A 13,674-nucleotide genomic window follows, 5' to 3' on the forward strand; every position below is an offset into this window, starting at 1 on the left:
TGCTGACCATTACATTACAGACAATATTTAATACATAAATTAAAATGGAGTTCTACAAATTGAACGCCAAATATATTTATTTATTCAAACTTCATGTACAGATAATAAATAAGTATATTGGCGGGCTTATTGCTAAAAAGCAATATCTTCCAACCAACCAAATATATAAATAAATAGTTGTTAGTTCATAAGGAACTCTCGCGAGAGGTGTATCATACATGATAAAACTAGAGAAGGACATTGGTCCCATAAACCAAGCTAGGGCACAAAATGCCCAACCCTCTTCTAGTGGAACGGAAGGCCTGTTGACGTCTACCAGCATCCGGTGACAAATTTTCAAAGATAACAGCTGGAGGCACGTCGCAGGGGCCTATCCGACGTCATATCCGCGTTAGTCCATAACGAACATTCAAGTCTTCATTCATTCTGGTGCTCTTAGCGCAAACATTATGTAAATAAAATTTGTATGTGCGTATCTTACCTTTATGCTTTTTGTTGGCGTAGAATTCTGCTCCGTGCACTGTTTTCACGTGCTTTCGAAGTGACGACGGATCTGTGTAGCGCTTAGTACAGCCGGGAGCCTTGCAGACATATGGTTTCTATAAAGCAATAAAAAAATGTCAGGTGGCGTTGAAATACCATTGATACGTGATACAATCCGACAACAAAACTACTGTTGATATCTCGACATATATAGAAGAGTATAGGCGTTTGTCCACTACCCGTAATTCGGTGTAATTTAACCCTCCGGCACGTTAGCGTTTTAAAACGACAATTGGCTTGGATTGGCTTACGCTTTTGTCTATCTTTCTTCCGATCGAGGCTCTTGATCGGTGCGTGAACACGTTGCGCGTAAATTCGATCACGCTAAACTGTCGTAGTCGTTTTCATTTTTCAAAACCGGACTGCCTGATGGTGAAATCCCGTGTAGTGGACAAACGCCCTATGTATATAAAAGAATTTAAAAACAAACCTCATGTATCCTTCGTGAATGCATTGAAAATATAAAAATAATACCAATTAGACAATTTAATAAGAAAGAAAATTGTTGGGTACATTTGGCAAAATATGTATATCCAAAATTAAACACGGTTATTGGATTGAATTCTACTTTTAATTTAATTTTACTTTTAAATAAGAAAGAAAATGTTACAACAACTTGAAATATAAGAATTATCAATAAAATAAAGAACAGTATGGTGAGATAGTTTGGAAATGTGAATTGTATGAGTGAAGAAAGAACATTAAAATAAATTTATAAGGCAAATGTTCCACAAAACGAAACGCAGCAAAGAAGCAAATGCCACAGCGATCCATGGAGAGATTCATGCTTGGTTAAAGCCTGAGGGATAAAATAAGAAATGAAGGAATTAGGAACAGAACTTGAATAGCGGATATCATGGATCGCGTAGCAAGACTCAAGTGGCAATGGGCAGGACATGTTGCAAGACAGGACCCCACAAGATGGACCCCAAAAAAATTACGATGGAGACCTTGGGAGAACAAAAGAGGTGTCGGAAGACCTCTTTTTTCTAAAAAAGGATGGTTCGATGACATAAAAATGGAATAATATGGAAGAGGAAAAATGGAATAAAATGGAATAATATCCAACAGTAGAGGACAGAAGGCTAGAGAAGATCCAGGCTAAGAGTATAATTCCAGAGTTATTTTGAAATTTTCTAACAAAAATGTATTTATTGCTTTTATTTATTTAAACTTCATGTACAGAAAATAAATAAGTACATAGGCCGGCTTATTTCTAAAAAGCAATATCTTCCAACCGACCAAATATATAAATAAAAATAGTTGTTAGTTCATAAGGAACTCTCACGAGAGGTGGTATCATGCATGATAAAACTAGTGAAGGACATTGGTACCATAAACCAAGCTAGGACACAAAATACCCAACCCTCTTCCAACCAAAACAGACTAGTGATATTGATCAAAACGTTTGATACCATATATAGCTGTTTGCAATCAGAGGGTAGATAGTACTTGAACATTGAAAAAAAACATAAATTACAAATTGATGATAATAAGGAGTTTAGGGAAGGAGGTAGAGGGAAAAACTAAGGGAGGATTGATGGACAGTTAGGATTCTAATGATAGATAGTAATGTCTCAGACGTTTCTTAAATGTTATTAGGGAAGGTGCATTTGTTTACGCGGAGAGGTAATTCATTCCATAGTCTGGCCGTTTGGACATAGAAGGAATTACTGAAGAATGATGTGTTATGGTGAGGAATAGAAAATGTTTTTTCTTGGGAAGAACGAAGTGATAGACCATGATCTGAGAGGTATATAGTGTTCAGCAAGATACTTAGGTGCATTGGAGAAGTGAAGAATATTATAAAGTAGCGTGAGAGATTGAAGATTTATGCGCTGGTTGAAGTGAAGCCATTTTAGTTCCGTGCGAGAAGGTGAATTATGGTCATATTTTTTAAATTGAAAATGATACGGATGGTATTATGAAATAGGATGAAATTACAATAGTTAGTTAGATTAAGATAATTACCTCGTTGCTGTGGGTCCTGTTTTGATGCTTGGCGCGGTCGCTCGCGTTGGAGAAGGCCTTGGAGCATCCGGGATACTCACAAGTGTACGGCTTCTCTCCGGTATGGCTCCGGAGATGGGTCTTCAAGTTCTCCAGGCGGGAGTACGCCTTGCAGCAACCCTCAAACTGGAAAGTGGCAAGTCAACAATATGAAACTGAATTGGAATAATTGAATTGTCCGAAGAGTAGACTCAACATTCTAGTAACATAGTCTCTGCTGACACGTTGTTTGCGGGAAACACTTAAAAGGGTGTTTGACATACTGTTGGTAGAGAGCAAGAGACAGTTACAAGCTCTATTTGCCTACTGTTGGTAGACCGCAAGAGATGCCATAAAAATATTGCACAGATCAAAATTCACGTGTGATTAGTATACTGATCGGGCGTACTTTTCGCAATGCTATGAAGTACATTCGTCAGGAATTAGACTTGGATGGCTTGACTATGGCCAATGACAGTTCTTTGGACACATTGCGTGCGGCAATGAAGATAGCCTGGAATGACTGGTTGTGATCGGTAGCTTGGAGGGGAAGAGAGGGAGAGGAAGATCCCCACACGATGGACCGATCAAGTTAAGGCAGCAGCAGGCACCTCGGTGGTTGGGGCACTAGTACGTTCATTCATTTGCAAACATACACACACACACACACACACATTATTCAGTGAGCAAGCGCCGCACACTACTGTGGTTATTGTCGAACAAATCTATGTTTAATGATTTCTAGATTGCATTTAAATGGGAAAAAGTTAGCCATAAATATATATAACTATTTCTGTCTATAATTTGTAAAAACAAGAGGAGTGTGAAGTTATTTGTAAGTGCTATTGCAGGAACATTAGAGAGCTTAGAGAGAAGTTCAGGGCAGTCAATTGGACTAGAAGCCATTTTAAGTAGAAATATAATATCACCAATTTGACGATGTTTTTGCAAAGGCAGAAGGTGATGATTTTTACATATTTGATGATATTGATCTGAGTGGTAATCAAGTTTAAACGGTAACACATACTTGACAAATGTCTTTTGTAAGTTTTGAATACGCCATATCTACACGTTGGACAAGGGATTCCATATTTACATGTGTATATGGCCGGCATCTGTAGTTGGTCACTTTCTCCTGTACGACTACGATATATCGCTCACTCCTTTCAAGAACGTCATAAATCAAAATTCGTCAATTTTCAGTTGTGCATGTTTTCGGAATGCCCAGAAAATGTACTATATCCCAGCAAAAGAGGCATATTTTTAACTTAATATTTACCCGCTACAGGGTAGAAAGTGTTGTTTTTGCATTTTGAAGAAAAGGTATTGTTTAATTTTTTTTTTAAATATACTCAATATTTTTTAAATGGATAAAAAACCTTCAGGTTTTACCTAAAAAGATCTGTTGCACAGTAAAAAGTTCAATAAGTGGCTTGATATTTATTTTAATACTTTGTATTATGTTTTTAAACTTTAAAAACGTTCTCCTGAAAAATCAAGTTTTTTGATTTATGACGTTCTTGAAAGGAGTGAGCGATATGTGTTGCGTTGCGTTCAACTTACGGTGCATTTGTGAGGCTTCTCGCCCGTGTGGCGCCGCATGTGGACGACCAGCATGTACTGCGCCTTGAAGGGCTTCTCGAGCCGGGAGCAGCCGGCCCAGCGGCACACGAAGGCCTTCTTGCTGCTGTGGATGTGCTCCGAGCTGATGTGCTTCACCAGGTCGTCGGGGGTGGGGAACTCCAGCTGACAGTCCACCTGGAAGGAAGAAGAAAACGACATTAGCCTAACAGCAGAGGTAATAAGTCTTACCGTACTTAAGTCCGCCTCCGTAGTGTAATGGTCAGCACGCTCGGCTACCGTTCTGGAGGTCCCGGGTTCGATTCCCAAAGGGGGTAAAATAAATATTAGTGATTTATTCACTGTAATATTTATTCAATACTACCCTGGACTGGTACCTGAAGCGGAGGCCTGATCACCTTTCCTTCATGTGTAAACGTTCAAGATAACACTGCGTTTATATGACACAGTGCCCTATGCATCATTGGGGTGCGGATAAGGGTTTTATATTTATTTATTTAATATTTTAAACTTTAAAAATATTTTTCCTGAAAAATCAAGTTTTTTGATTTGTGACGTTGTCGAAAGGAGTGAGCGATATAAGAAAACCTTTTGAATGCAATATTGCAATTTTAATTTTAATTTTGGTTTAATACTTTTTTGACAGCCCTGATAATGATCCCCCACTTCTCTTAATAATGTTACACTTCTTTCTTTATCCCCCTCGCATGTACCTGTCTGGATATGCAGTGCAGACATATAAAGTGATACATACATCCATCTCTTTCCCGCACAATGCCAGGGTTTAAGGAATGCGTTCAAAGGATTATTACTTATTACATAGTATATTTTTAAACTTTAAAAACGATCTCCTAAAAAATCAAGTTTTTTTATTTATGACGTTCTTGAAAGGAATGAGCGATATGTAGGTAGTTGGTTACCCAATGACAGTTGGTCTCAATGAAGTCAGCCGGCTCGTCCTTGAGGTCTGGTCCATCCTGGACGGTGCTCTCGGCCGCGGCAGCCAGCGGGCGCTCCGGGTGGCGGGGGGCGAGGGAGGGGGTCGGGGGTCCCGAGGGAGGCACCCTGGGACACGCTCCAGCACTAGAGTCAAGTAACATCTAGTTATTCAACAGCCAAAATCACTTGATACTTTGGCCGATTTGCCAGTACTGCTACGGCCATAAAAATGGGCCTTTGCGAATTTCCCGTTCATACTAGGTATGGGAAAAAATGGGCCTTTGGATAACCAGGAGAACGATTTAGTACCCAATAAATAAAAGACATAATACCCAGTAAAAAGATATACAGGTCAAATCTCGGTACGAACTTCACGGGACCAAAAAAATATTTCGCTATAATGAAAATACGTTACACTGGATGTATAGGATGACACATTTTAAATTTATTTTATAGCTATATTATATGTACCCACTCTTATTAGAAAATTAAAATTAGTTATTACTGTTACACTACACCCGATCTTCGGGCCAGTGATCAATACAATATAGGTATCTACCTAGTACAGGACAAAACAGAAATGAAACTATGATTTTCAAACTGTGAGACTTTATTGGAAAAAATAAATTTGTAAGCAATGAAAGAAAACTGAATTTAAAAGCAAGTTCGAATAGGTTTTTAATTTTTGATAAAAAAATCGGAAATTTTCTTTTGGACTTCTCAATGTTGAATAAAATGAATTGTAACATCATTTTAAAATTTTGAAAAAAGTTGATTATTCTGAGATGGGCTTCGCTACATTGAATTTTGTTTCAGTACATTTTATATGAAAGTTTTCCGGGGAGGAATTGCAGATTCGTTATACTGATTTGACCTGTACTCGGTAAAAAGATATAATACTCAATAAAATGATAAGGAATAATACCCAGTAAAAGAATGTAATACCCCATAAAACGATATAGTACCGTAGAATGGGGCTACTTGAACTTTGATGTGTTACTTGAGCCCAGTACAAAAAAAATAATTAAATCTGTATTTGGTCTACAATAATGAACGTATCAACATGATTCATTGTTTTCCTGACAGGTGACACTTATTGTCACGATACTTCGATCGATACCACGAAAATTTTATTTGTACTGGGCTCATGAAACACATCAAAGTTCAAGTAGCCCCGTTCTACGGTACCCAGTAGTAACATGACATTTTACCCAAATTATATAAATAATATCCAATGAAACAATTTAATACCCAGTAAAACGATGAAGTACCCAGCAAAACGATATAGTACCTACCCAGTAAAACAATAAAAGAAAGCGCCCTTGAGGTAGTATTTTCAAAAATGGCGCTATATAAGTTATCCAAATTTATTTATTATTATTATTTAAAGTTTTTAATTGATGTTTTACTTAGTATATACCACTATTTCTTAAAATCTACTGTGACACGTGTTTCGATGTATTCCGCATCATTTTCAAACACCGTATGCTGCGGAATCCATCGAAACACGTGTTACAGTAGATTTTAAGAAATATTGGTATATACTAAGTAAAACATTAATTTAAAATGGATAGATTTTACCACAAAGTGACTGCCGAATCATTTAATGAAATTATTTAAAGTACCCAGTAAAACGATATGATACCCAATAAAATGATTTATGGAATATTCAGTAAAACAACATAATACTCAGTAAACTCATACTAGAATGTCAAGTAGTGCGAACATACCTGTCTGCCTCCATGACGCTGGTGACCTCGTGGCGGGGGGCGGGGGGCGCCGGGGGAGGGGGCGGCGGGTGTCCCCCGCTGCCCCCGCTCCCGGAGAGGTGCGGCGGCCTGTTGGCAAAGACACTACCATAGTAGTGCGGTCATTTGTAGACATTTTAATATATTTTTTTAAACATCTGCATACATAAAATGGCATATTTTGACAAGACATGGCATATACTTTAAGAGGCTTGTCTGCAGGTAGGATAATTAGGATAAGAGAATGTGACAAATACATCTCAAACACCCAGACCGATTGAAAATGAATCTTTCTTGAATTTATTTTGCAATTGGCGGGAATCGAACCCGCAACGCCAGTTTTGCAGTCGTATATCTTGCCAACTACGCCCTTGAGGTGGTATTTAACGAAAATGGCGCTATATAAATTATCTAAATTTATTATTATCATTATTACACCACGACGCCTGTTGTTCATTTTTAAAAATCTAGTCTACATGATAAAATATAAAATTTAATTTAATATAAGATATGGTCGCCAGGGGATTTTTTTAGCGTACTGCGAGTGATACTATGCATAATACACACATTATGTATTACTCATTATACATAAAATTGAGAGATTTCAAGATAGATTATGAATGTCCAGTTTCCAATGACAGATTCCAAGATAGATTATAAACAGAGATGAAAAATTCACAAAAAGACAGAACTTAACAGGCTCTAATCGAAATATAAATGAACGCTTAAAATACATATGAGTTCCAAAAATCTAATGAATGTTACACAAGTCGCTCACTCCTTTCAAGAACGTCATAAATTAAAAGAACTTGATTTTTCAGGAGAACGTTTTTAAAATTTAAAAACATAATACAATGTATTAAAAATAAATATCAAGCCACTTATTAAAATTTTTACTATGCAACAGATCTTTTTAGGTAAAACCTGAAGGTTTTTTCTCCATTCGAAAAACATTTGAGATATTTAAAAAATAATTAAACAATATCTTTTCTTCAAAATGCAAAAACAACACTTTCTGCCCTGTAGCGGGTAAATATTAAGTTAAAAAATGCCTCTTTTTCTAGGATATAGTACATTTTCTGGGCATTCCGAAAACATGCACAACTGAAAATTCACGATTTTTTATATATGACGTTGTTGAAAGGAGTGAGCAATATATCAAAGTGGTATTACACAAAGTGAACGATGAATGATAAGGAGTCTTTTATTACCATACCACAAACTTAACAATGCTTTTGATATACAAAACAAATTTATTTATTTAAATGATTAGTTATATTTTCTCAATTGTTTTCTTTGAACATTTGTTTTCTTAATCATTTCTACTATCTCCTCTTGGCCCTTGAGGTAGTATTTTGACATGGTAAAAATGTCGCTATATAAATTATTTAATATTATAATTACCTGTGCAGGTATGGGAGCAGGGGGTGGGGGGTGGCCTCAGGTACGTAGAGCGAATGTGGCGGAGGCAGCAGAGGGCCCCGAGCCAGGAGGGGGGGAAGCAAGCCGCTTCCAGCCAATCCCAGGGCAGGAGAGAGAGTCCCTGGTGAAAACACAGTAAGCATCAGTTTTCTTCAAACACTATCGAATCTATGTATGGAAGCGAAGCATGGAGTTGGCAAAAGAAGGATGAAAGCAGACTGAATGCAGTCGAAATGCGATCCCTCAGAAAATGTGTGACAAAACGATGTTTGATAGATGTTCGAATGATGAAATAAGGAAAGAATGTAAGGCTGAGGTAAGCATTATCGATAAAATTAAGAAAGGTGTGTTGAGATGGTTTGGACATGTGGAACGTATGAGTGAAGAAGGAACTCTCACGAGAGGTGGTATAACACATGATAAAACTGATGAAGAACATTGGTAACATAAACCACGCTAGGACACAAAATGCCGAACCCTCCTCTAGTGGAACGGAAGGTCTGTTGACGACAGTCAGCAGTCCGGCTTCTCCTGAGGAGTGCAACGTGGTTTCCTCCCAGCAATGAGCAAAAGCTGACAAGTTCCTGGTTGGTCCACACTAGATTATCCCTACTATTCCCAGTTGGGATGTAGCCGGGAGAAGTATTCAGATTTTGTTTGTAAAGGTGTAGTTTTACCAGCACTGAGGTGCCCATAGCTCCCGCTGCCGCTGGCTCCGGCGAGAGGGTTCAGGCTGGCCGGAGACAGGCGCACCATGGAACCGAGCTGCTCCCAGGAGTCGGAGTACGGGCTCCAGCAGACGGCGCGCTTGCGGCCGGCCCCCCTTCTCACACCTAGAACAAACAATTCAAATTTTCAATTCAATTTATCAAATAATCAACATATCGCTCACTCCTTTCAATAACGTCATACATCAAAAACACTTGATTTTTCAGGAGAATGTTTTTATAGTTCAAAAATATAAAACAATGTATTAAAAATGAATATCAAGCCACTTATTGAACTTTTAACTGTGCAACAGATGTTTATAGGTAAAACCTGAAGGTTTTTTCTCCATTTGAAAAATATTTAGTAAATTTCAAAAAATTATTAAACAATACCTTTTCTTCAAAATGCTAAGACAACACTTTAAGACAACGCAGTAACCCCTTCATAGGTTTTAACCTACAATCCATTAAATTCACTCAATAAAATCAAATTTTATGAAGGAGCAGGGGGTCACATCGATCCGGTACTCTATGAGCCATTAGATTCAAGTTCAAGTACAGTTTATTTACTAAGTAAAACATTAATGACATGTGGAGCCGATAAACACTACTAAATTTGGAGTAAGATCCTTAAAATATATTACCTATACCCTATATAAAAATATAAATTTTTTATGTATTTTTGTTACTAAAATACAACTTAGTAGACTAAAAAATCTGTGTTTGATTTCAAATTAATACCATGAAAGTTAAAAAAGTTCCCCAACCGCTGGTCTTGAAGATTTAAGATGAAGAGATTGCATGTATGGAAGCGAAGCATGGAGTTGGCAAAAGAAGGATGAAAGCAGACTGAATGCAGTCGAAATGCGATCCCTCAGACGAATGTGTGGCAAAACGATGTTTGATAGATGTTCGAATGATGAAATAAGGAAAGAATGTAAGGCTGAGATAAGCATTATCGATAAAATCAAGGAAGGTGTGTTGAGATGGTTTGGACATGTGGAGCGTATGAGTGGAGAAAGAACGGTTAAACAAATTTATGAGGCGAATGTAGTTGAAAAACTGGCACTATTAGGTATGTCAAATACTTGAAAGCGGCCGGGTCAGGAGTCGTAATAATTGTCGGGTATGTATGAGGAGATGCATGAATGTAGAAGAGGCAAAGAATGTTTGCAAAGACAGAGTGGTGTGGCATTCGATTCTCTCTGCCTACCCCTGCGGAGAAGCGGCGTGATGGTTAGTTAGTTAGTTAGATTGCATGAACTACTTACCATCGAGGCTGGCCGATAGATCTGGAGCAAGGGACGCTCCTGTCAGCAGTTCTGGAGGTATCCTTCCAGCGCTCAGGTACTCCAATCCTGGAAAAGACGAAAGAATACATCGGTATCTCAACATAGATGAAGAAGAATATGAGAGTCTGGGGAAATACAGGGCTTACGACAGTATCGTGACAGGCGCGGTCCGTCCATCCATGCTGAGATACTCCGCATCCCTTGTATTTTAGAGTAAAGAGATTTGGACTTCTATCTGTAAACAGCAATACTTACTTCATATGTTTGTTTAAAACATTTAAGATATCGCTCACTCCTTTCAAGAACGTCATAAATCAAAAATCGTCAATTTTCAGTTGTACATGTTTTCAGAATGCCAAGAAAACGAACTTTATCCCAGCAAAAGCGGCATATTTTAAACTTAATATTTATCCGCTACAGGGCAGAAAGTGTTGTTTTTGCATTTTGAAGAAAAGGTATTGTTTAATTATTTTTTTAAATATACTTAATATTTTTCAAATGGAGAAAAAACCTTCAGGTTTTACCTAAAAAGATCTGTTGCACAGTAAAAAGTTCATAAGTGGCTCGATATTTATTTTTAAAACATTGTATTATATTTTTAAACTTTAAAAATGTTCTCCTGAAAAATCAAGTTTTTTGATTTATGATGTTCTTGAAAGGAGTGAGCGATATGTTGTATCTGTAATTATTGAGTTTAATGGATTTATGGAGATAATTTTACATTTATGTAAGAACGAGTAGAAACCTTTGGTGTCCAGCATCCCTACTATAAAAAGTCACTGACCGCCACTGAATCATGATCTCCAAAGCATCTAAGAGCTGTGCATTCGAGACGAATTTGTTGATCACAAGATCCAAAACACATTCAACAAAATACAGTTATTATGCAATGAATTTGTACAAACTGCTTCCATTATCCAAAAAGTCATCACAAAAAAAAATAACTAACTAAAAAAGCTACTTAGCTTTTTTACAATATATTTTATTTTTCACTCTAATATTTATCAAATATTACCCTGGACTAGTACATAAAGCGTAGGGCTATTCACCTTTCCTTCATGTGTCAATGATCAAGATAAAATTGGGTTTATATGATGCAATGCCTTATGTACCATTGGGAGCGGATGAGGGTTTAAAAAAAATATATATATATGTATATTTTTAGTTATATATATATATATATATATATATATATATATATATATATATATATATATATATATATATATTATATATATATATATATATATATATATATATATATATATATATATATATATATATATATATATATATATATATATATATATATATATATACGTATATATATATATATATATATATATATATATATATATGTATATATATATATATATATATATATATATATATATATATATATATATATATATATATATGTATATATATATATATATATATATATATATATATATATATATATATATATGTATATATATATATATATATATATAAATATATATATATATATATATATATATATATATATATATATATATATATATATATATATATATATATATATATATTATAAAACGCAGTTCCACCAAGAAATGTCAGCATAAAACTTTTATGTATATTTTTAGTTATATATATATATATATATATATATATATATATATATATATATATATATATATATATATATATATATATATATATATTAAATATATATATATATATAATATATATATATATATATATATATATATATATATATATATATATATATATATATATATATATATATATATATATATATATTTATATATATATATATATATATATATATATATATATATATATATATATATATATATATATATATATATATATATATATATATATACGTATATATATATATATATATATATATATATATATATATATATATATATATATATGTATATATATATATATATATATATATATATATATATATATATATATATATATATATATATATATATATATATATATGTATATATATATATATATATATATATATATATAAATATATATATATATATATATATATATATATATATATATATATATATATATATATATATATATATATATATATATATATATATATATATATATATATATATATATTATAAAACGCAGTTCCACCAAGAAATGTCAGCATAAAACTTTAAAATATATGCTAAACCACATTTCGCTCACTCCTTTCAACAACGTCATATATCAAAAATCGTCAATTTTTAGTTGTGCATGTTTTCGAAATGCCCAGAAAATGTACTATATACCAGCAAAAGCGGCATATTTTAACATAATATTTACCCGCTACAGGGCAGAAACTGTTGTTTTTGCACTTAGAAGAAAAGGTATTGTTAAATTATTTTTTTAAATATTTTAAACATTTTTTAAATGTAGAAAAAACCTTCAGGTTTTACCTAAAAAGATCTGTTGCACAGTAAAAAGTTCAATAAGTGGCTTCATAATTATTTTTAATACATGTTATTTTATTCTTAAACTTTTAAAACGATCTCCTTAAAAATCAAGTTTTTTTTTATATATATGACGTTGTCGTAAGGAGTGAGCGATGTGTGCTAAATATAAATATTTTCTTTCTTTGCCATTTAACCAGACTGGAGTCACAGCAAGGCGTGCAGCTAGTTTACGTAACAAGCTGACTGCTCAATCAACGCCGGAGGTCCAATGTGTCCGATTGGGTAGAAATTAGTATCTCGGGCACTAAAAATTCTGTGGCGCGCGGCGGTTCGTCACGGAATTTACAAAGAAACGAGATATTAAACTCTATACCTCTTTGAATAACGCTAATTTTATGCAAAGTCCTTGCAGCCATGTTAAAAAATATCAATTCATCATTAGAGTCGTGGCCACGCAGCTTTTTCACATATTTCTAAGTAACATACATATCTTTGGAGGGGTCAAATAAATATAAGTTACTAAATAAATATAACTGGTCAAATTATAAGCTAAAATGAAAAGGCGTTTCTCATATCGGTCACTCCTGTCAAGAAAATCTACTATCGAAAGACGCAGTGCCCTACGCACCATTGGTTTCAATACGGATTCGCACATGTCGCTCACTCCTTTCAACAACGTCATATATAAAAAAACTAGATTTTTCAGAAGATCGTTTTTAAAGTTTAAAAATATAATAAAATGTATTAAAAATAAATATCAAGCCACTTATTGAACTTTTTACTGTGCAACAGATCTTTTTAGGTAAAACCTGAATTTTTTTGTCCATGTGAAAAAATTTAGTATTTTAAAAAAATAATTAAACAATACCTTTTCTTCAGAATGCAAAAAAAAACACTTTCTCCCCTGTAGCGGGTAAATATTAAGTTAAAAATATCCCGCTTTTGCAGGAATATATATAATACAATGTATTAAAAATAAATATCAAGCCACTTATTG

The 13,674-nt window shown here is 34.2% G+C and overlaps 2 protein-coding genes across 2 annotated transcripts in view; one reads left to right on the forward strand and one right to left on the reverse strand.

Moving 5' to 3' along the window:
- Positions 1-13,674, forward strand: part of LOC148312752 (uncharacterized) — a 518,102-nt gene that overhangs the window by 129,846 nt on the left and 374,582 nt on the right. The window lies entirely within an intron of this gene.
- The window catches only part of LOC148312754 (uncharacterized), a 143,027-nt gene that overhangs the window by 13,157 nt on the left and 116,196 nt on the right, over positions 1-13,674 (reverse strand). The window contains exons 4-11 of the mRNA XM_088273713.1: positions 10,201-10,287; positions 8,900-9,055; positions 8,205-8,343; positions 6,783-6,905; positions 5,034-5,196; positions 4,096-4,290; positions 2,515-2,679; positions 482-599 (exon numbers count right to left, since the gene is read on the reverse strand). Coding sequence (XP_088129839.1) covers positions 482-599; positions 2,515-2,679; positions 4,096-4,290; positions 5,034-5,196; positions 6,783-6,905; positions 8,205-8,343; positions 8,900-9,055; positions 10,201-10,287 — 1,146 coding nt within the window. The remainder of the gene's footprint in view (positions 1-481; positions 600-2,514; positions 2,680-4,095; positions 4,291-5,033; positions 5,197-6,782; positions 6,906-8,204; positions 8,344-8,899; positions 9,056-10,200; positions 10,288-13,674) is intronic.

Source organism: Brachycentrus maculatus, unplaced genomic scaffold, assembly GCF_059751285.1.
Source record: "Brachycentrus maculatus isolate JH-2025_06_01 unplaced genomic scaffold, ASM5975128v1 h1tg000033l, whole genome shotgun sequence".
Taxonomy (NCBI): domain Eukaryota; kingdom Metazoa; phylum Arthropoda; class Insecta; order Trichoptera; family Brachycentridae; genus Brachycentrus; species Brachycentrus maculatus.